Here is a 22535-nt window from a genome sequence, read left to right on the forward strand (position 1 = left end):
CTCATCGGTAAGTTGAGTTCCTTCTCACTTGCCTCTTCCTACATGGTCCTACACAGTTATCACAGGCATGTGTTCCTTTATGTGCCAAGCTCTTTTCGTACTGTGCTCTGGCCACTGAGAATAGAGACAAGGGCTTGTGTCCACTTACTCAACCCACCAGCTCTGCAAGGGGGACTGGGCTGCATATTGTGAATGCTTTTTATTAAAATGTTGTATGCTTTTGCTTTTACTTTTGTTTTCCTTCAGGTACAGAGTGAAGACAGTGTCCTCCTGTTTGTTATTGCCTGGACAATCACAGAAATTATCCGTTACTCCTTTTATACATTCAATTTATTAAACCATCTGCCTTACCTCATCAAATGGGCCAGGTAAAGAAGTACAGGGAATGAAGACTAACTTTTGAAATCCATCACTGCAATATTGCCTAGATATTGCTTCCAAATTTCTAAAAATACAATTCTGTAAGATAAAGGTTAGGTAGAAATCTGGTCTGTCGATTTCATCAGGATAAAGAACTCCACTTTATTTTGATTAATAGAAACACTGTTAAGTTCTTTATACTTAAGTTATTTTTATTGGGTCAATTATGTTCAGCTTATTCAATAGAGATTTCATGTGACATCCCATTTTTGTCCATATCAAATTTTACTGATGTGCTTCTGCCATTACAATGGTTTTTTGGACCAAGTCCAATTCTTCTATTCTCAATTTTGCCAACAAGCTGTGACTCTGAAATTAATTTTTAATTAATAACAAACATTTAATGACAGTTTGGCTTCCTACCAGTTTTATTTTGCTTTGATTATTTTTTACCAGTAATATTTATTATAAATCGAATAAAAGGCTGACAGTTCATCTACTTGTCTGAACTAATCTGTGAAACATTTATAAGCAGTTTTCTGAGTTGGAAAAGACTGTGAAGCGGATTGACGAAGCAAAAGAAGTAAAATTGTCCATGGGGCCCAAATGCCTCATTTCATAGAAGGAAAACAGTGGTTCCTAGATAAGTTATAAGTTCAGTGATTAGAGGCACAGACCAGTGTTTCCAACATTTTAAGTATATGAACTCCTTGATTTTCTTTCTTTTTCTTTCTTTCATTGTTTTATTTATATTTTTATTGCAATAAACATTTTTATTAGGACAAGGGAAAAATGAGAAAAACACAGCAGTTTCTAAACAACCTGGGCAGACATTGTGAAAGCTGCATACCCTGGTTATAGGGAAGATTTTACTGGCCAAGCCCTGATTTCACTACTGGAGAATGATTTCTTCTGTCCGTTGTCTTCCATGGGCTCTGGAAGATTGGCCCCTTTCTATCGTCCTCCTTCGCATGGCTGAAGTTGGCAGTGGGGAACATGTCTTCCTTTCATTATCACAGATTTGTCAGCACAATTCCAATACCTGGAATTCTGGAGCCCAGTGCTTGCTGTCAGTCACAAAAAGCCAAAGACTTTTTATGTTTTTATTTTATTTTTTATTGTAATAGTTGAAATACAATATTATATGTGAGTTTCAGGTGTACAACATGGTTATCCAACATTTATATACCTTACAAATTGATCACTGTGATAAATTTAGTTATCATCTGTCACCATACAAAGTTATTACAATGCTATCGACTATATTCTCTATGCCTTAAATTACATCCCCATGACTTTTTTATTTTATAACTGGAAATTTGGACCTCTTATTCCTTCCTGTTCACCTTTTTTCGCCCATCCCCACCCCTCTCTGGCAACCATCAGTTTGTTCTATGTGTATATGAGTCTGTTTCTTTTTGTTTTGTATGTTCGTTTGTCCTATTTTTAGATTCCATATATAAGTGAAATCATGGTATTTATTCTTCCTTGTCTGACACATCACTTAGTGTAATACACTCTAGGTCCATCACAAATGGCAAGATTTTATTTTTTATGGATGAATAATATTTCGTGTGTGTGTGTGTGTGTGTGTGTGTGTGTCTTCTTTAGCCATTCACTTATAAGTGAAGACTTAGGTCACGTTCATATCTCAGCTATTGTAATAATGCTGCAGCCAAAGGCTTTTAAAATTCTGAGCTGATGATTTCTTTAGCAATACTTGTACCTCGAAACAACTTCCAGTTACTGCCATAGGATGAACTGCTCTCTGAATTCTTTTTGAAACATAAAGAATTCCTTTTTAAGTGAAAAAAATTGTATGGATTCTCCCGTGTGATAGTAATTATAGTTTTCTTGATTGAAAAATTACATAATGATCAAAAGCTATTATGAAATTTTAAATGTTTTTTAAATTAGCATATATTTCATTTTTCACAGTAGCATGCATAGACAGCGGTATACACACATTGGATGTGCTATTTTTTTTCAGTCCACAGACCAGACTTGGTGTGTGTTGTAGGAACTCCTAGACACATGTTCTAACACATTCCCCCTCAACTCCCTGCAAATCCCCCGCCCACTCCCACCCCACAGGGCAGACTGCTCAGTATAAACCATGACTTGGTGCCCCTACTTTTCCAATATTTGGTATCACCTTAGGGTGATTTGTCTATTCATTCAAGCCAAATTTTGAGGCTGACCTAAAACACATTTACTTTATTTTGGAACATCCAGAAACATACCTGCTATAGGCTCTTTTCAAAAATTGGCTCGTAAAAACTGATTTTAAACAGTAGCTAAATAAGAAAACATATAAATAATAGCTTTCTAAAAAGGCCAGTACTGATTAGAAGGTTGGGAGTGTGTCTTTCTCTTAAAGGTGGCTTTGAGCCTCAGTAATGAATATTTTGCTTTGTTTCAGGTACACATTTTTCATTGTGCTATACCCAATGGGAGTGTTAGGAGAATTGCTCACAATTTATGCGGCTTTGCCCTTTGTCAGACAGGCTGGCCTGTACTCCATCAGTTTACCTAACAAATACAATTTCTCCTTTGACTATTATACATTCCTAATCCTGGTCATGCTCATCTATATTCCAAGTAAGTAAACGGTTATACATATGTTCGTTTATGTTTTAAACCTCAACTCTACAATAACTAGAATTAAATGCCTTTGCTTGTTTTTACACCATATCCAGGTAAACATAAATTTGATTTCTTGGGAACGCTTTAGTTTTTGTTGAATGCTGACTGTTAGAGGGCATTTTCTCTGCTTGTAGTTGAACAAAGATGAACCCTTCTCAGTACAGCTACCAAATACAGCCTTTCTCGGCGTGTGGGTTTGAAACAGTGAGCACCAGGAGAGGTAACTATCTATTGAGGAAAAATACTGAGTGGAAAACACAAAAAGCCGGATGATAACTTGACTTTTTTGTTTCTCCAGAACTACTTATTATGATATTTGAAAAACATTCTAAAGAATGTTTGCATTTTTACTATATCAAAATAGTTACTTCATTTTTAAGGAATCCGTGGTTAATTGGAAACAAATAACAAAATTAAAAGATTGATTTTTTTTTCTATATTTCTTAATTTACTATTTGGAAATAAGCACTAAAACCATCTGAACAGAACGTAGTGTTCTCTTCAGGGTGGTTTCCAGTATTTTAATAGTGCCACTAAAGGACCATATTGGATAATCAGATGTGCCTATCAGCATACTTGGTAACAGAGGAAAAAAAACATCATATTTGAGGCTTCTATAAAGTGAGTCCTATTTTCTGAGGAAGCATTGTTTAGTCCTTTTCTTGAAGTCTGATATTCAGTTAAAATCCTATGATTGATTACCACATATCCAAAAGGATCTTGATCTACCCAAGGACATAAAATGTTCTTCTCCTTTGGCAATTTCCGTAGCCATTGTGATTCTTATTTTAGTCTATAAGGTGCTATATTTTCCCCCTAAACCTCAGGTTAAACTCGGATAGGAGTGTTGGGCTTTCTTAAGACCACAGTATTCACCACATGAAAACATCCTAACAATCGTAAGCAACATGTTTGTGTCCTCTGTGGAAAACTGCATTTCGTGCATTATAGAAGAAAACTACATCTAGATTTCATGTGAACGTTTTTCTTGAAGAGATTCTTGGACACAGTGCTGCTTCATGATTCATTTCGCACTTTATAATAATTATCAAGTCTTCCTCTTTGGTGCTGAAACTATGGTGGCTAAAGGCCATCTCTCTCCAATGTAAAAGGTAGTTTATTATTAAAAGATAAATATGAAAGAGTCTAAAAATTTAAGTCAGAGAAATTAACGTAGAGTTTTTCACCTTTCTCATGTTGTTCCCTTAGAGTTCCATTTTCCTGCCTCTAGAGCAGCAGTTCTTAGTCGCAGTTTTGCCACACCCAGACTAACGCACGTCCCAGTGGGCACCACAGGATTTATAAATCCAGCTAAGTTTTTGAATGATAGGTGCCATTTTGGATAACAGAAAGGGGCAAGGAGGGCAGTAACAACAAGGTGCTGCCACACTGACAGAAATCTGGGGCCCCTACTTCTGAGTTGCTGCAAGATTTCTAGTCTGCTAGGAGGGGCTTCATTCCTGGGACAGCTCTCCAGGGCAACTGGAGACTCTCTGCACCTCATAGACTTTTTTTGTGTGTTCTGGTGGCCAACCAGTGCCCAATCTGTGCCTCTGACCTCATGATACAGATCAGTGGTCTCCAACATTTTTGGTACCAGGGACCAGTGCTCCTATGAGAATCTAAAGCCCGATGATCTGAGGTGGAGCTGAGGCAGTGATGCTAGCGCTGGGGAGCGGCTGCAAAGACAGATGAAGCTTTGCAGGCTGGCCTGCTGCTCACCTCCTGCTGTGTTGCCCAGTTCCTAACAGGCCACAGACTGCTACTGGTCTGCAGCCTGGGGTTTGGGGATTCCGATATAGAAAAGGAACCTGGGCATGCACAGGCAGTTCTCCCTGATAGGATTCCTGAAGGAAAACCAACCTAGTCCTGTGAGATTTTCTTTCTTGGCTTTAAAGGAGAGAAGAGAGAAAACACAGACCTCAGGTCCAGCTGTCTTTTAGAGAGTAGGGCAGACTTCTCACAACAAAAGTCTGCTTTCTTTACCTCAGTTCCTTCCTCCTTCTATTTTCAGCCTCCTCTTGGTAAGAAAACTTGGCTTGGTTAAAGTCTTTAGTCTTTCTTTTTTAAGGCAGCTTAACTCTTATGGATGAAGGAAAAGGGTGGATTTCAAATAAAGTTTAGAAGACTCCCTTCAAACCCCTGACTCCGTATCCATCTCAAAATGGCAGCCTGGATCACATCTGCTGCAGATCATCTAGTCTGCTGCATGCACTGTGCTTCTGGGCTGGGCCAGTTTCCCTGGATGTTTTCAGTAGTTTAGGTTGTTAATAGCGAGACAAATTTACACAGTTCATTCCCAGCCAACTGCACAGTTCCCATCTTTCCAAAGCTTTGTATTTATAAGAAGAAATGCGGAATTAGGAGACATTCCTGTTGACATCAGTCTTCTTTACCAGATTTGTTTTTTTTTTCTACAACTTAAGTTTCTTTATATCTTCTTTAATGGGAAGTTGATTATGTACATGTATTACTTAAAGCAACACCTCTTCTTTATGATCCTGACCTATTATTGCACTGAGGTACATATAGCCCAAATTGTGGCCCATGAGCCGTGGTTCCGGGAGTGTTCTTGAGTTGGGATGCTTTGGATCCCTTGCAAGGTGCTCCTCTCCCGCTCTGCTGAAGTGGCAGTATGTCTAGTATCTGCAGCAGATGTCTAAGTCCTACTTACATTTTCCCTCCCCACATTGGTGAAAATTGGTTATAGAGTGAGAGTAAAAAAAATCAGAGAAACAGTGATGTGGGGTGAGGACATGAAGAAGCTGTGCACATCAGGTTGTCAGTAGCCATAACTTAATACCTCTGATTTTTAGAGAAACTGAAAAGGAAACTTGCCCCAGGCAGAGCATTTCCAGTTGCTCTCAGCCTCCGAGTCTTTCTCTAGAGAGAAAGAGAGCCCATCTTCTTAAAGGTACCCACAACCCCCTGCTCTTACCCCCACTCCAGTACATTGAGGCGCGCGCGCACACACACACACACACACATCCCCAACCATCTCCATTCTATGTTTCCAGAACTTGAAGAGCAGAAGGTAGAATTCTAAATAGTCTCTTGTCAGGTTGAGATTTGAGATTTTCTTAGGGTTATTCTTCTTTATAGCCCAATGTAGTTAAAAATAGTAGCCATGAATCAGCCATTATAGTTGGGTTCAACCTGAACATGTGGGTAATTCAGATGGAGACAGTGTCATCCAAGTTCTGGTCACCAAGAAGTCACTGTTAGAGCTGTAGAGAACCTACAGCCCAAGTCCCCCCCACCCCGCCCCCAATTCCCCTGGCCTCTCGCACACATATTCCCTTCTCTTAGGCACCAAGAAGCCTCTGGAAGATGTAAAAGAATGAAAGGGCATATCTATCCTCAGTTTCTGACATCTTACTCTTCTGGTATCTCCTTGCTGAAAGGGATGAGGTATACTCCTTTGTCTTGCTTTAACTGCCACTAAGGGTCGTAAATGGCTTCTAGGTCATTACCCTCCCTCCAGCCCTCTGAACTAGCTGCCTGGCAGTAGCCATCTGTCTGAGGTGTAATCATCACAGATACAGCCAGTGGAAAAGTCCTTAGTGCACTTTGCTCCTAAGTTTCCCATTACTGAAGCATATCTATGGAAATGTGATGGCCCCACATTTTAAATGATCACAATTAGCATTCCTTATGGTTTAATTATATCTTTACTTTCAGTTTTTAGATTATAGAGCTTGTCAAATTTTCTGGCTTTTGTACCAAAATAGTTCTCTCACTGCTGAATTGGATGCACAAGCTCGGTCTTTTCTGTGATAACTTCCTGCCTGCAAATAGTGAGTGGAGTGGATGGCAGCCCTGTTCGACAGCAGGGCCTCCTCTGCAGTTTATCAGATCTGCGTGCACATACCCACTGCTATCTTGGTACTTTGGGAGGATCATTTGAAATTTGGCCAACTTGGAACCCATTTAAAAAGGAAAAGCTCAGAGTTGGTGGTAGTAGAAATTACCTCCCCCAAATTCCAGGTTACTGTCTAAAAAATAGAGATTGGAGCTATTGAGAAGGGGAGGAAAGGAAGGACATTGTACACTCAAGACCATCTCACTGGAGTTCTTCATATGGTTATTGAACCCCCTACCCCAATTTATAGTAACCTGGGAAGTCCAGGCAGATTAAATGTCATTTCCCAGCAAGGACACTCCGGGCATTTGGAGTGGGACAGTTTTTAGTTGTGGGAGACTGTCTCACATTGCAGGGGTTGGCATTCCTGCCCCCATTTCCAAATACCCCCTAGGGAGGCAGTACCACCCCATTCACTTGAGAACCAGCACTTTTAAAAATAATCTATACATTGCAAAGGACAGAATCTCTAGTGCTTAAAATACTGGCTCTTTTCATAAGGACTTTTCCTACACTCAAACCTGGCATAGTTGTATTCAGATCAAATGTCACAGCACTCCTCCCCCTCCTCGGTCTTATTCAAAGAACAACCAGAGCCTGGTCCAGACTCTGTCAGTGATTTTCAGCGAGACCCCAGACACATTGCCTTCCCTCTCTGGGGCTTGAATTTTTCCTTTGTGAAACAGGGATAATAATGCCATCACTAGAATTCTTCACCTCATTATTGTAAAATCAGAGAATAAATGCGAAGATAGTATCAGAGTATAAAGAGTATAAAGGGAGGCAGCTCTGTGGCATCTTGCTTTAAATGATCTCTAACCAATTCTTTCTCTTTTTTTTTTTTTCCAGTTCTTCCCCAGTTATACTTCCACATGTTACGCCAGAGAAGAAAAGTCCTTTCTCATACTGAAGAACACAAGAAATTTGAATAGTTCTGTTTCCTGCATCTTCCAAAAACCAAATTTTTCAAAGACAAAAATGCTGCAGACTTTTTGAGTTCTCAGTACATTTCATAGAAAATAAGTAAGAACTATTTTTAAAATACTGAAAAAATAAAACAAAAACCAAAATCTAGCATCACATGGGCCTAGGATTTTGTTTAAAAAAAAATTTTAAAGCTGTTACATAAAGTGTCCTGGCCGGTCTGTTCAGCATGCTTTTTCAACCAAAAGTTCCCAATATTTATGATGGCATTAGAAAGGGATTTGGCATATTATATCCTGTTTCCTTCATGTATCTGATATTAAAGATCTGTAACACTAAATACTTGAGAGTTACAGTCTGAGTAATGAAGCTGTATCAACAGAATGCCCAGCTTGCAGTAGAGTTCTGTTTCAGTCTGCAGTGCGTTTAACATCCCCTTTACAAAGTACTTGACTGCATGCTGGAAACTATTTATATTTTTGAAGCAGCAAACTTTGTTCTCTGGAATGCTCTGAAGTTATGGCTGGGACCTGTACTTTCATATCTGTGGTTATACAGTGTGTATGTCTGCGAAGCTTTGGGGCAGTGCACCATCAGAAAACAACCAGAACCCTTTCGTTTGTTTTCAGTTGAGTCGTTACTGCCTGCCACTAAGAAACATGCTCGAATTTAATAAGTTTGTGTACATGGTAGAGAAGCTACCTTATCTGGGGCTCGGCCTCACTCATATGTTAACAAAATGACAGCTCTCAGAAAGGGAAAGCTCCACAGCTAGTAAATGACAAGTACCTTCCACAGTTCTATTCTCAGAACCCCTCTGAGTAATGTATTTGCCAATAGCTGTTCTCACTTATGGACCTGAAACCAGTCTAGTCACATAGGAGTAGAGAATCTGCTATTGAAAATGAATGAAAGGTGATATTTTAGAAATGTAGTCTGGAAGAACATTCAGGAATAGGTTTCTATACCCTTATTATTTCATTTTATTTTTAAATTTTCATTCAGCTCTTCTATTTGGAGACTTTTCCTAATTATGGTCCCACCAAGTTGTAAGTCCAGAGACAGTAAAATATTCCAGTTGGGCAGTCAAGCTAAAAGCAATATCATCCCACATGTTGGAGCAGCCAAGAAATACTTTGGTCGTATGGCCATTGTCTAAAAACTTCATGTCTTCATACCATTTAATCGCTCAACTGTGCATTTAAGACTTTTCAAAAAAGAGTTGGATGAAAATGTAAAGCCCAAGTTGAGACGTGCATTTGATTTTAAGCACAGGATGTTCTTTGTTCTTTGTGGAGCCTTCTCCTTTTTTTGGTTTAATTGGCTGATCTTTAAAACTTTAAAAGTCTAGCTTACTAGCTTTAGGTTTACTGAATAGTTATTTAAAATAAAATTGCTACTATCAGAAGAGTGTCATAATGGAAAACTAATTTTTAATGCTTATCACAGGCTTGAAAATTAAGATGAAAATGAGAAGAAAATATGCAGCTTAGGGTTTAATGCAGGAGGGTGGATCACTTTTAGTTATAGAATGTCTAATTACTGTGCTGTGCATCTGAAACTGATAGAATACTGTATGCCAACTATAACCGATAAAAAATATTTTAAAAATTTAATGTAGGCAGACGTGTAATAAATTATTTTTGAATTGAACATTAAAATTCCACTTCTCAGCACTCTTAACTTGGGCGTGTTGAGATTAGAATCTGTTCTTGTACTCGATAAACAAAATATGTGGAAAAGATTATTTGTCATGCTTTTTGTCTTTTTATTTTTCCAAAATGTATTTCTCCTGTAAAATAGAATCAATTTGGGTTATATTAGTCTTATTAATTAATTAGGATAAGATTTTTTTCGTTTTCCAGTTTTGATTAGTTTTGGAAGATGGTATGAAAAATGCAGGATTTTCAAGATTGGTTTTTATTTAGGCCTCTATTACAGTTTGTCACTATTTATGAAAAACAATCTGTCATAAACAGTGGTATTGCATCAAATTGAACTTTGGCAGCCAGAACACAGCAAACAACTCCCTTCTCAAAAAGGATCTCACCCCCAGTGCTTATTTTTGTACATCAAACATTGAAAATGCTTAATGGTAGATAAGTAAGGCCTGACACTGTGTCCTTCACTCACCTCTCTCAGTAACTGGTTTCTTTATCTCTAACATGAATTCTTTTTTCCTTTGAAGTGGTGGCATTCTTTCATGAATTGAGACCCCACCAAAAGTCCCATCTTACAAAGTGTGAATGAGGACGTGGTATATGGTGGCTGTTTTGTCAGGCTTAACTGTATTCGTTTCAGGGCACAGTTAAAGGAATCAGCTGCCCAGCCACCCCCCTGATGGGAGTTTCAGGTCCCCTCCTTTTGGGACCACCTTCTGGCAGAGAGCTCTGTGAGGGACGCAGTTGTTTGTAGATGCAAGCTGCAAACCTGCATCTTGCTGTGTTGGGATCTTGATAACAGGCAGCTCATCTAACACGTACTTGCCTGTTATCAAAGGCACCGTGGAGGACTAGTCAGGGAGTAAAGCACCACTCTTCCGGCTAGACTGTTCCTCTGGGGAGGTATAGCACTGAAGAGGCAGATGAGGAGATTGCGCCCTCGTTTCCACTTAAGCTTTTGGTTCTTCATTTGTGATAAAAGGTTGGCATTTATGTGGTACAATCTTCGAATTATCTTCAATTCTGAGTTTCAGATAAAACATCAAAACCAGTACATATTGCTCCTCTGAAATTTGGGTAAAAATTATAAAACAGTATATATATAATCATTTTTGTATTTTTCTATGTTGTGAAAACCAAAATTGTAATTTTATAAGTCTTTGATTCACTAAAATTCTATAATTTAAATGTATTTTTTTGTACATTTAGAAATAAGTAGTTCAAAGACTATGCTTAACTTTCTATGCATGCATTTGGGAGCTGTTTTTACCTGAAATGCTAATGTAGTAATAGCTTGTATTGATGAAATACTCATCTGTGTTGCATTTTAAAATAAACTGATGTGTACTCTGCCTGGATTTGAAACACTGACCGCTGAGTTTACTGCTTTTTCACATTCATTTGGCCTGAAAGTGGTATAGGAATATGGAAGAGTTTCAATTCTATTATGGAATTGACAGCCCCACCCCCGCCACACACACACACACACACCCTGGGAGTGTCTAGAAGCCCCTGGCACGAGCCCACTGAGGCTGTGCTCACTACCCCGGGAGAGGCTCCTGAGGCACCCCGATCCCCAAGTGAAACCTGGCAGGCCGCGGGCAGAGGGACCAGCAGGGATTAGGATGGACCGCTTTGACAGTTTTAAATTTCTGCTAATCGTAACGGTTCTGCACATATGGAAAAAAGATATTGAGAGTTTTCCAAAAAATCGTTCTTCCTGCCAGTCTTCAGGCTCACCAAGCCCTTCTCCAACCTGGCTGCCACGGGACGAGAGATTCCTCATGTAATTGACCAGAAGACTTAAGAAATGAATAAAGATCGAGGACTCTGGTCTTACAGTGTGTTTTAATCTAACTTTTCTAATACAAGTTGAGAATTACTGTTGCCCAGCGATGTTCATTTTATATTCAAATATCTGGCCAAGTGATCCAGCACCTGTTCCTGAAAGTGCCTCCGCATACCGAACAACCCTAGATGCTGCTTCACGTGTGCAGGTTCACAGTGGTGGAAGGGACACTGACAGGTCCTAGACCCCAAAATTTCATCATCTCGGAAGTGGGGATGTCTCCTTGTGCTGGGCACTTTCTAGTTATTCCTCTGAGTGATCCCTACTAGGTTCCCCCAGCAGTACTGAGCCCCTGCCTGCGTCTGCCAGGTCTTCCTCAGAGTTAACTGTCTCCATCATCCGAGTGTGTGGTGTTTATTTCAAAGGGGAATGTTTTCTTTTGGAGTGTTATCTGATCGAGGCAAGATGGGGAGGATCACTTCACATGTAGAGTCTAATCTGTTTTAGAAGTAGGCTTTTTATTGATATAAGGAGAAATAAAATGATTTTAACTGAAACTGAGGACCAGATGGTAAAGTTAATAGTAGAGGCAACCCAGAAAATACCACCTTTACAATCTTTGGGTGGTGATGGGAACCAGGGCTTTTCAATTTGCCACTGTCATGTTTTGTGGCAATTATGTGTACTATGTTAACATAAGCCCTAGCCTGAAGAGTTGCCATTGGTATAATTAAGAGACCTACTGTTATACATAGCATTCCAAAGATACTGCTGTGTGTTCTGTTCCCTATAACAAAAATGAAGCCTAGCTTTGCAATATCTCATAATATTTATTTTTTAAAAATCTCAGCCTTACAGATAGACCGGCTCGTAGTACAGTTCAGTGATGAAGAAACTGTACTAGGCAACTATTACCAAAAAATAGCCCTACCTATTAACGTTCCCTGCCTGCAACTGAGAACCAGAGTTAGGAGAGAGCTGTGTGGTTCTCTGACCAAAACTTTCTTTTGGACATGTAAGGGACTATTCCTTTATTTATTTATTTTTTCTCAAATTTAGAGGCCCCATTAGGGGCAGGTCTCATTACAAAAAATAATCTTTTTTTCCCATGAAAGGCAATTCACCCTAAAATTCCTGTTGGATGAGCAAAAGTGAAATGCGTGAAAGGCTGTGTGTGTGTAAGCACCACGTACCCATTTCATAAATCTTTATGATCGGAGATTGTGTTTTCTGGTCACTAATTCCAGAACATAGACTCGTCACCATGGCAGCGCTTTCACATCTATCTATGACTTTGGTGGCTGTTGTCCAGATACCTTTCCAGATGCCGCACTTGGTTAAAGCCAATGTCATTAGTGCGCCATTTCTGCCTCCGACATTGTTGTAGCCAGGCTGTCCCACTGGGGGGCAGCACCTTGCAAGCGATCCGGGGCTTTGGGAGTCAAAGGAGTTGAACACGGCTTCAGCCCGAGGAGGCAGAAAAGCACACTAATCAAAATTAGTCACGGATCTCTATTGTCCATATAAAGCAAGGACAGTCTGCTCTTAAAGCATATTCTGGAGGGGGACAGGAAATGATACTTTCTTTGCAGCAAAGAAACCAGTTTGGATGTATGCTTCGGGGCTCCGTCTGCTCACTTTCCACTACAGAGCCCTCCCTAGCATGGACCGTGCAGGCTGCTCGGTTTTGAATTGCCTAGGGCGTTTGGAACTGGTCAGAAAGCAGGTGTTAGTGCTCCTGCTTAATGGAGAGCCTGCTTGTTAATCTTTGAAATGTTTAGGAGGTCAGTTCCCACTCTTCTTCTGTCTCTGGATATTTTTGGAGGGTGGCCTGGGCCATGAGAAAATGTCAGGCCACCTTATAAGGCCACGTCTGGCCCCGAGAATGCTTGTCTGCAGCATGTCCAGTACACTCTGTGGGTGTGAGCTAACTTGATTTTTGGACTGTGGGTTTTCTCACAGATTTAACATGCTTCTATTCATGCCACGGATTATTCTCACCCTTCAACGGACTTAAAGTCTCCCTCAAGAGAAAGCTGCTTAAATGACACCAATTTTGGACATACCTAATAGATAACCAAGGGCGTATGTAGACCGAGGAATGCCCTCAACAACCGCACTAGTTGGCTATGCTGGAGCCTATAGTAATAGTCTAACACAGGTGATTCGTTTATATGTCAGAATGAAATCCACAGACTACGAGGTCTGAGTGATGATGGGAGCACAGGTATATTAGGGAGAGGGGTTCTATGGTTTCAAAAGTCTGACACAAAATTCAAGCTTCCTCTCTTGCTAAACTTTTCAGATCTTTTTGCATATTAATGCAATTTGTGAATTGGCAGGGTGAAGCTTCCATCTCTCTTACTCTTACTCTTCCCCATCTCCCACTGTCCCCCCAGCTCCCCTCGGCATGACCTTCAACCTTCCCCATTAGCCCCCTTCTGCCAGACTCCACTGTCCTCACCCCCCTGCCCCTGCTCTCCTAGTGCACGCTGACAAAACCCGGAGCCGGGGTCCAGCTCCCCCCTCCCCGCACCTCTCGTTTGGTGCTGCCCACCTGGCACGCTGCCCATGATTTCCATTAAACTCCATCCTTGTTAACCCTCTGAGTCGCCCTCAGCCCAGGACAGCACCCCGGCTCTACAGAGAAAACAGCCGCCAGACAGCAGTCCTTCAACTTTCTGTCACCGAATTTATGAACTCGTCTATAATGGCTCACTCTTCTCTTGTCCTCTTGTTAGAATGGAAGGAGAGACCCTCTAGCCAAAGCCGTTCCCTCCCTGTGCTCCAGATGTTTCCATCTCCCCCCGCTCCCAACCCCGCACCCCGCACCCAGGGACCTCACTCCGGCCCCACCGGCCCCTCTGTACTTCCTCTTTGCCAGCTCTTCCAATCAAGTACCTCCCCGTCTTGGCCTTGGCCCCGTGCACGTCACGGCTTCCACCCTCTCTCCTATTCTCTAGAAGAGTTGACTACAATCGCTTCTCCATTTCTCGCCTCTTACTCTCTTCCCACCTCATCACAGCCTGGCTCTTCTTATCATGCCACTGACCGCTCTGTTCAAGGTCAGTAGCAATCCTGTTGTGAAACACAGTGCACACTTTTTAGTCCTGGTCTTATGGTTGAAATTGGGATGCCATCCTGCTGGATGTTAGGAAAAAATGGCATGGTTTTGGAGTAGACTAGGGGATGCCAGCAATTCCCAATCCTCGTCCTGAACTCTCATTTCCCCTCCATGCACCCCTAAGGAAGGTGTATGCAAAGGAAATAATGGGGAACCAGCCAACAAAAAGTATAATGGTTAACTGTGGGTTAAACTCCAGGGAAGCATTCTGGTAAGCTGGGTAAAACCTCAGAGAACATTTTTGTTTCCTAAACTAGTAAGAGATAGTAGCTCAGACTTACCTCGCCTCACCTCCCACCCCACCCCATTCTTCTCCATCCCAGCACTTAGCTGTCTCCACTGTGATAGGAAGAAAGGCTGACCTAACAGCACCACCACCTACAGGAAAGAAACACTTGAAGGTTGAGTGTGTGTGCCACCACGCTTGGCACCAAACTGGCCTAGGTTGGTGGAGGCCTAGGCTGGGAAGGACAGAAAAGCATATGGGGAGAAAGAGAGCAAATTCTGCTCCGCTCACTGCTTATGGCTAGAAGAGGCAGAGAAGAGGCAGAGAAGAGACCCGCACGCTGTACACCGACCTCTTCCTGCCCACTGGCCGCATCGCTCTCACCAGCAGACATAACCCGACAGAGCCCGTAACCAAGCAGTAAGAGCAGCATTCCTCTTTCTTGGGGATGAGCCCAGACGCTCCGGGGTGGTGGGGTGTGAACAGGGACCTTGGCATCCTTCCCAGGAAGCCACCATCTCATTCTAGACAAGGCTCTTCTGGTTTCCCCGGCCTCCTTGACCAACCTTTCTCAGCCTCTTCTGCCTGCCCTGACTCAGATGTTCTCAAACTCAAGTGCATCGAGAATCACCCAGGGTGCCCGACGAGACCAAACTCCTTGCTCTCTCAGGCCGACCTCGTCTGAATCACTGGAGACAGCGTGGGGGCTCGTTTTCACACGAGCCACGAGCCTCGTGGGCAATTCCGGTGCAGGGCCTTAGTCGGAGGATCTCTGCCTTCGGGGACCCTGAGACTTCTATCCAACCCCTCGCTTCAAACCTGAGGCCTTTGACCAGCAGCCTCCAGAACAGATCTGGCCCTTGGACATGTTCTGTTTGGCCCATATTAAACATTTTTTAATTGAATCGGTTGCCAACACTTTAAAATTGAGCGACGTCATCTAACCATCGAAGAGAAATCAGAAGATGAGGTAACAGCAGTTCATATTTCCGTATGTTGGGCATAGGTGAGAACCAGAGAGGGCTGCCCCATTGGGTCAGGTGCTAGCGAGGGATCGAGCTGAGACCCGCTGTCCCCTGTCTGGGGACTCCCTGTCTAGCCAGGCCCTTGGCCTCTGAAGCAGGAGCCGGAGAGAAGCAGTATGGCTGCCACGGCGTCGAGAACGCTCTCCGAGCTGATGACTGCTGGCCATCGACTCAAGGCTGTGTCTGTTTCAGGGCCCAACTGAACCTCTCCACTAGGATGCCCCATAAGTCCCTAAGCGCAACCTATCCAAAATGAAACTCATCATCCCCGCCCCCACCCCCAGTCTACCCACCTCGCTGAACGGCACCCGTCCATCGGTCGCTCAGGCTGGGAACCCGAGTCATCTTTCCTCGTCCGCTCTCCCACTGCCCCTCACTTAATTTCTTAAATCAGTTGCTAAAGCCTGTCGATTCCGCCTCCTGAGGATGGTTGACTCTATCAGCTTCCCGCCTCTGCTGCCCCTGCACTCGGCCAAGCCACCGCCATCCCGGTAAGACGGGCAGCAGCAGCCCCCCAACGGGCTCTCAGCTTCCTCCTTGCTCTCCCCACAAACCCGTTCTCCACACAGCAGCTGCACTAGCCTTTTCAAAACGCAGCTCGTACCGAGGTACTGGCTCCCTGTCGAAGCCCTATTGCTCTTGGTGTAGAGTCCACACCCCTAATGGGACCCAGGGACCACGGTGACCTGAGTCTGCCTACAGTCTCCAGCTCCTCCACGACCCTTGTTCCATCCCGGCACGTCCCTGTCAGCCTCCATGACAGCCTTCCAGGCCCTGGGATACTTTGCTCTTACTTCCTGGCCTTTGCTCACCAGGTTCCCTCTGCCTGGGAGACTCACTCCCTCTCTACCTGGCTGATTCTCTTCACCGTTCAGCCTGTCTGCTGGCCCCACCCGCAGGAAATACCTGCCCTGGGCCCTCGGACAGTCTCCGGTACGCTTCCTCGATGCTCCCAGCCAGGGCTGCCAGCAGAAAATGAGGACACCCAGTTAAAGTCGAATTTCAGATAAGAGCAAAGAACGTTTCCACATCAGTGTGTCTCGTGCAGAATGCTTCTGCCACGGCGTGCGGCAGTGCCAGGTTTGCCCCCCTTGCCGTCCTCGGCGCCATCTCTTCCCGCCTGTTGGCCTGTCCGGACTGGGAGCTCCCAGAGAGCAGGGACGCCTCCAGGTGACATGCCGCTGTGTTCTCAGGGCCTAGCCTTCCACTGGGGTTTCAGAACCTGGCAGGAAGCTTATAAACAAATGGTTAAATAGAGTGAGTCATTTCAGACACTTATAAATTCTTTAAAGAAACTTAGGAAACCAGTGTGTGAGGCAGGGCCTGGCCCCCTGCACTGCTCTGTGCTCAGCCCGGGCCTCTCTGAGGCGTGGTAGATACAGGCATTTTGTCCAGGTGCCACAGATGCCAAAGCCCACAGTGGTCTCCCTCCACCACGCTGCCTCCCCGTTCCCTGGAGCACAAGGGCGCTGGTGGGGCGCGGGGGCAGGAAGTTCATTGAGGATGAATGTCATGTGGGTGCCCCACCCAGGCAGTCTCTCAGAGGACGCAGGTGCTGGCTTCTTAGAGACCCTTAGCCGTCCCTGGACGAGGCTCCCTGAGAAGCCCTGTGGGTGCCACGGGAGGTGGGCCGAGGAGGGCTCCACCTCCTGGACCCCAGGCCGCAGCACCCTGCATGGCGCCTTCAGTCTGAGCACCGAGGGCCTGAGCTCAAAACTTTCCCGGGACTCAGGCTTTTTCTCAGGCACCTTTCATTAGCAAAGCTGCTGACAGCTGTGAGTCTGGGAACAAGGAATTCCCGCAGGCCTGCTGGTTGCTTCTCTGCAGCGGCCCAAGCCCAGGGCCCCCCGCAGTGCCCGGGGTGTGCAGGTGTGAGCCCACATGCCGTGGGCATGTCTGACCACAGTCTAAAACCTGCATCGCTTTGACCATCTCTGCCTCTTCTCCCCAGCGTCAGGACAGCTAATCAGCCCCAGCTCCTCCTGAGAGCTCCAGGCACTGATCATCGCCTGCCAGTGGCTTGGGGCTGCTTCGCTTCATACCCAAAGGAAGGAAAAGGTGAGCAGCCCCACCTGCTCCACGGAAGACTGGCGCTGAATACCACCCCCTAAGCTTTCCTGAACCTATAGCCAACGTCGTACATGAGGGAACCACCCCATATCAGAGTCGGAAGGGCCCTCGGCCTGGCACCTGCTTATCCAGAGTTGGAAACTGTTGCCAAGGAGAGAAAGGGACAGTGATCAGTGGCAGAGCTGGACCACTCCTCATCCCCAGCCTGCAGGATGGCCCTGCAGGGCACTTCTGGGCAGACACTGAGAATTTCATGTTCCTCTGGGGTTTGAGCTTCATACCAAGGAAGGCGGAGCCTCGGCTGCCTGCACTGTGGTTTCAAGTGTAGACTCATAAGGAGATTGTAGAATTATAGAAGACCGGCCCTCCCAGGCCCCGAGGAGGGCGCCACGGATGCTGCCCACACCTGGAAGCTTGGAGGACACAAGTAGGGTTCTCTGTGCCAGGCAGCCCTGTGAGGGGAGGGCAGGGGTGACAGGCAGAGGGGAGTCTGTTGGTCCAAGCGACCCCCTCTGGTTGTAGCGGCTCAACCCGGGCCTATGAGGGTGTGCCAGAGTTCCTACAGGTATTTACCCCGGAATACAAGTCTGGGGGCCCCTCCCGGAAATCCCAGCTCTGGGCATCAGCCCGACTCCCCCAGTCAGAGAAGCACAGCCTAGGATGCAGCCTGCAAATGCAGAATCCAAGGGCTGGCCCAGCCTCCTGTCAGGAATCTCAATTCGGAGCCCGGCACCGTTGGTTTGCCTGGTATATTTAGAAAAGTCAGGCTCTGGTTTGCTCCCTGTTCCCTACAAAGTGTGAACTGCACCCATCACATGGAAATGTGATTCACTTCTCAGCAGCCAGGCTGAGCGCTTCCCACCGCCCCCAGGCAACCCTCCCTTCCTGCCCCACTCAGGCCTCCTGCACCCATGTCCTCGGGTCCTCCTCTTCGTGGAGCTGAGGGCTCTGGTGACGCTGTGACGGTGGAGAGCAGGTATAGGGCACCCCCAGGGGTCAAAGCGCAGTCTCTTTGCATCTTTTAGTAGCAATGCATTGGTCTTGCCAACCTGCTCCCTTTTTTTCTGGAATTCTAGATGCTTTCTTCCTCAGAGCCTCTGAGCCTCAGTTCCTGGTCTCCACCCCCCACCCCCCACTCCTCCTGTGGTCTTTAGAAGCCCAGGAGAAGCTCAGTCTGGTGGTGAGACCCTCATGGAAACAAGTGCAGTAAAGCAGAGGTTGCACGCCAGCCGCCTGTGGGCCGAACACAGCTTTGTTTTTTTCTTTTGCTAAAATGATATTTTAACTTGTTTTGGTTACCAACATTTTTAAATTTAGAGAGTTCACATTTAAAAAAATTAATCTTCTGCTTCTCTTGAAAAAAGACATGGAGTTCGGGCAACCCTGGGCCCCCAGTCCTGCCGGGCACGTCGGGGCGGGGCGGGTAGGGAGGAGGCTGGCCCCCTTTCCCCGCGGATTCTCCAGGTCACCTGCCAGGCCTTGTGTTCACTGTGTTCCCTGCCTGGGCATGGGAGGATTTGGCATGTATAACTGCACATGTCTAGTCTCCTATTCTAGCAGGTCTATACCTGCATGGACCTGCAGAGCAGAGATAAAGTATATTCCTCCTGCCACAGGGACACAAAGGAGCTGCGATTTCTCCCTCTCCTTTAATTCCCCATGCTCTGCGTTCCTTAGTCTTCCCAATGTACTTCCTTTTCCCTCTGCACCCCTCTCTCGTGCCCTGTACTGTTGGCTTGTGAGGTTCTATTTTTGCCCGGCCCCGACCTCCCCAACCCCTGCCTGGTTTCTTGGAGACAGAGCATCATGGAGCTTCGGAGGCAGGTCTGAGTTTGAAACTGCTCTACTTTCTGTCCTCACCACATTCCTGAGCCTCTTTTACATAGAAGATAGGAATAATATAATACCTAGTTTACAGGGGAGGGGCCGGGGGGGGATTAAAGGAGCTGTTGCCCAGCTTATTAAATGGTCAAAGGGATTCGAATTTGTTTCAGTGGAGACCAGAACAGAGGCTGTGGCCGCCTCCCCAGGCGCTGTGGGAACCTCAGCCACTTTCCCACCTCTTGGTCCCAGGAAATAGTCCAAGCACGTAGGCTGCTCCCCAGAGGGGCCCAGACGTGGTGGTGCCTCTGCCCTCGAGGGCAAGAACACCGGTCAGGTCCAGGCTTGGTTCCACCCCGGAGGCCAGGTCAGAGGCACAAACCATAACCTCAGGTCGTGCGTTCCCCTCCTTCCTCCCAGTTGCTGACCCAGGCGCCTGTCCTAGCCCCGGGCCCCAGGCAGACTCACCCGGATCTTCCAGCTGGAGCCTACTCATGGGGTCTGAGGGAAACCAGCAGAGGAGGCCTGACTAGGACCAGGAGCACTGGGAACCACCTTTTCTCCCGCTGGGAGGCACCGGCATGGTGAAAGAGCACTGGACTTTGTAAAGGATCATGTCACAGACTCCCTGCTTGTCACTCTCTCACCACTGCCACTCACTGGTTCCTAACGTTCTGCTTTGTCATTTCGGTCACTTAGGGGCTCCACCGGCCTGAGAATGGCTCACACAGTGACCAGAGGCTCTGCTCACTCTTGAAGCCAGGCTATTCCTGGCTGGGCAGACGCCAGGGGCACAGCAAGTCTGGGACCAAGTTCCCTGGGTCAGCCGACTGCCACCCCGGTGGAGGGGTAGGGGAGGAGGAGTAGCTTTAGTTTCCCTGATGTGGATCTGAGGGCCTTCGGGAGGAGCAGAAGAAGAGGGGAGGTCACTCACGCCAGGGGTTCTCCAGAGGAGAGCTTGTTTCCTTGCAGACTAAGTTCTAGGAACGGGCAGGGCATGGGCTCCCCCGAAGGCCCTGGGGGGAATCCTTGCTGGCCATTTCCAGCTCTGGCAGCTCCAGGCTTCCTTCACATACGGCAGCCCAACTCCAGGCTCTGCTCTGTCTTCACATGGCCTTCCCCCCTGAGTCTCTGCGTCTCGAGTCCTCCTCTCCTTCCCTTCCCCTCATAGAAACACCAGTCACTGCATTCAGACCTCACCTCAAATCCCAAATGATCCCATCTCAAGATGAGATTGTAATCTCCTTTTAGCATCTTGATTAATCCTTAATTACGTTTGTAGACCTTATTTCCCAAGAAGGCCACATTCACAGGGACCAGGGGTTAGGACTTGGACATACCTGTTTGAGGACACCATTCAGTCCACTACACTCAGTTTTTTCCTCTATAAAATGGGGGCAGCAGTAGCACCCGCCTCACAAAACTGTGAGGATCACATGGGTTACCACACACACAGCACCTGGAACAGTGCCCGGCACATCGGGAGTGCTCAATACATGTTAGCTTTCGTTATCATTCCTCATCCTTCAAGATACTGCTCAAGGAAGCTCGCTCTGAGCTGAGCCCCAGCCCCTTGCCATTCACCCCAACAAATGCCGTTGCCCACAGGCCGCTCCCGTGGCCTCCATATACCCTCCCAGCTTTATTCCAGAGCCTCGTGGTGAGCAGCATGGAGCTGGTTCCCTCCGCCAGTTCCTCGTTTCCTTCAGATTAAAAACCTGGATCTTATTTGTCTCTTAAAAAACAAAAAACAAAAAGCAAAAACATTTTGAGTCCTACAAAAATATCTTGGTTATGAGCAATAATATGTATTTGGAGATATCATAGAGCAAACATAACTCATCCTAAGCCCAAAAGTCTCATTTTTCTCCTGATCATTTGACTGGACCCTTCACCTCTCTCTCTCCAACATCAGGTACAGAGCTCGCCTGCCGAGTGGGGTTGAGCACAGACATTTTGTTCACCAGGTGGAGGAAGGCAGCCTGAAAGCGCAGAAATAACGGAGCAGCTGACTGTATTTCTAAGGACTCCTTGCTTGGGGGGACACAGGTAAGTCCCAGGAGCGATGGCGGCAGGGAGGAAGGCCCTGGATCATGGAGGCAACTGAAACTAACAGGTGAGCATTGCAATCCAGTGTGATGGATGGTACCTGGCCTGCAGGGAATCTCCCAGCCTGGATCCGTGGCACATCCTGGAGAGCGAACCAGATAGAGACTTGCGGTAACCGCTGGCTTGGCTGTGCAAAGGCCACATCAGCGACTTTTGTTTCTGTGGCCTGTTTACTATTTATGACTAATTACCACATAGCATAATAGTGGTATGTATATAATTATGTTACAGATTAATGTTGTTATTAGCTTCATTCAATTATACTGCTGAACTCCGTTTGCTAAGTCTCCACTACCCACAAAACAAAAACAAACAAAAATTTTTTGCAGGCCCATTGCTCGCCTCTGCCTTTGCAATTGGAGAAGGTAGGTAGGACCCGCCTCAGCCTCCACAGTGAAAGCGTGTTCTCTGTACAGAGTCACCTTTGTGGCTGTCGGAAAAAATGTCCTGTGCTGAGCCCTCGCTGTACAGGGCTAAGAGTCTCAGATGCACTTCCGAAGCACAGCAGCCCTGCTAATGCCTTTTAAGCAGGCATGCTGCATGGGGGCCTTTAAGAGTCTTGGAAGGGGTCAGTCCCCTCCTGCTTACCTGGGCTGGAAGAAGGGTCATCTGGCTCCAAAGCTGGGGGGATGGGTGCCATGACCTCAGAGTCCTTGCTGGGTGCCTGAGTTCATTCCAACAGGGTCCATGCTGCTTCCACTGCCCCCGGCCTCCGGACTCGAGCCAGTGGCTCGGCCACTAGCCCACCAGGTCTTCCTTTACCTCTGCTTTCCTCATGTTCTCTGGTTCCTTCCCTGTTTGCCTATACCCGGTTTGTACAGTACAGAGTGCCCCAGAAGTGCCAAGGGACTCCGGCACCAGCCAGATAGCCGAGTTGAGAGGAGGCAGGAAGCCACAGAGAGAAAGGCCAGGCAAGAC

General features: G+C 45.9%; 1 protein-coding gene and 1 non-coding gene across 2 annotated transcripts in view; one reads left to right on the forward strand and one right to left on the reverse strand.

The window, feature by feature from the left end:
• The window catches only part of HACD2 (3-hydroxyacyl-CoA dehydratase 2), an 81057-nt gene extending 70233 nt beyond the window's left edge, over window positions 1-10824 (forward strand). The window contains exons 5-7 of the mRNA XM_016159365.2: window positions 247-368; window positions 2783-2961; window positions 7718-10824. Of these exons, the coding sequence (XP_016014851.1) occupies window positions 247-368; window positions 2783-2961; window positions 7718-7800 (384 nt within the window). The 3' untranslated portion in view covers window positions 7801-10824. The remainder of the gene's footprint in view (window positions 1-246; window positions 369-2782; window positions 2962-7717) is intronic.
• A 125-nt stretch (window positions 10825-10949) lies between these two features.
• LOC118602353 lies at window positions 10950-11086 on the reverse strand. The gene has a single exon (XR_004950692.1). It is a non-coding gene; the product is annotated as a small nucleolar RNA SNORA52 (small nucleolar RNA).
• Between the last annotated feature and the right edge of the window lie 11449 nt (window positions 11087-22535).

Source organism: Rousettus aegyptiacus, unplaced genomic scaffold, assembly GCF_014176215.1.
Source record: "Rousettus aegyptiacus isolate mRouAeg1 unplaced genomic scaffold, mRouAeg1.p scaffold_m13_p_4, whole genome shotgun sequence".
Classification (NCBI taxonomy): domain Eukaryota; kingdom Metazoa; phylum Chordata; class Mammalia; order Chiroptera; family Pteropodidae; genus Rousettus; species Rousettus aegyptiacus.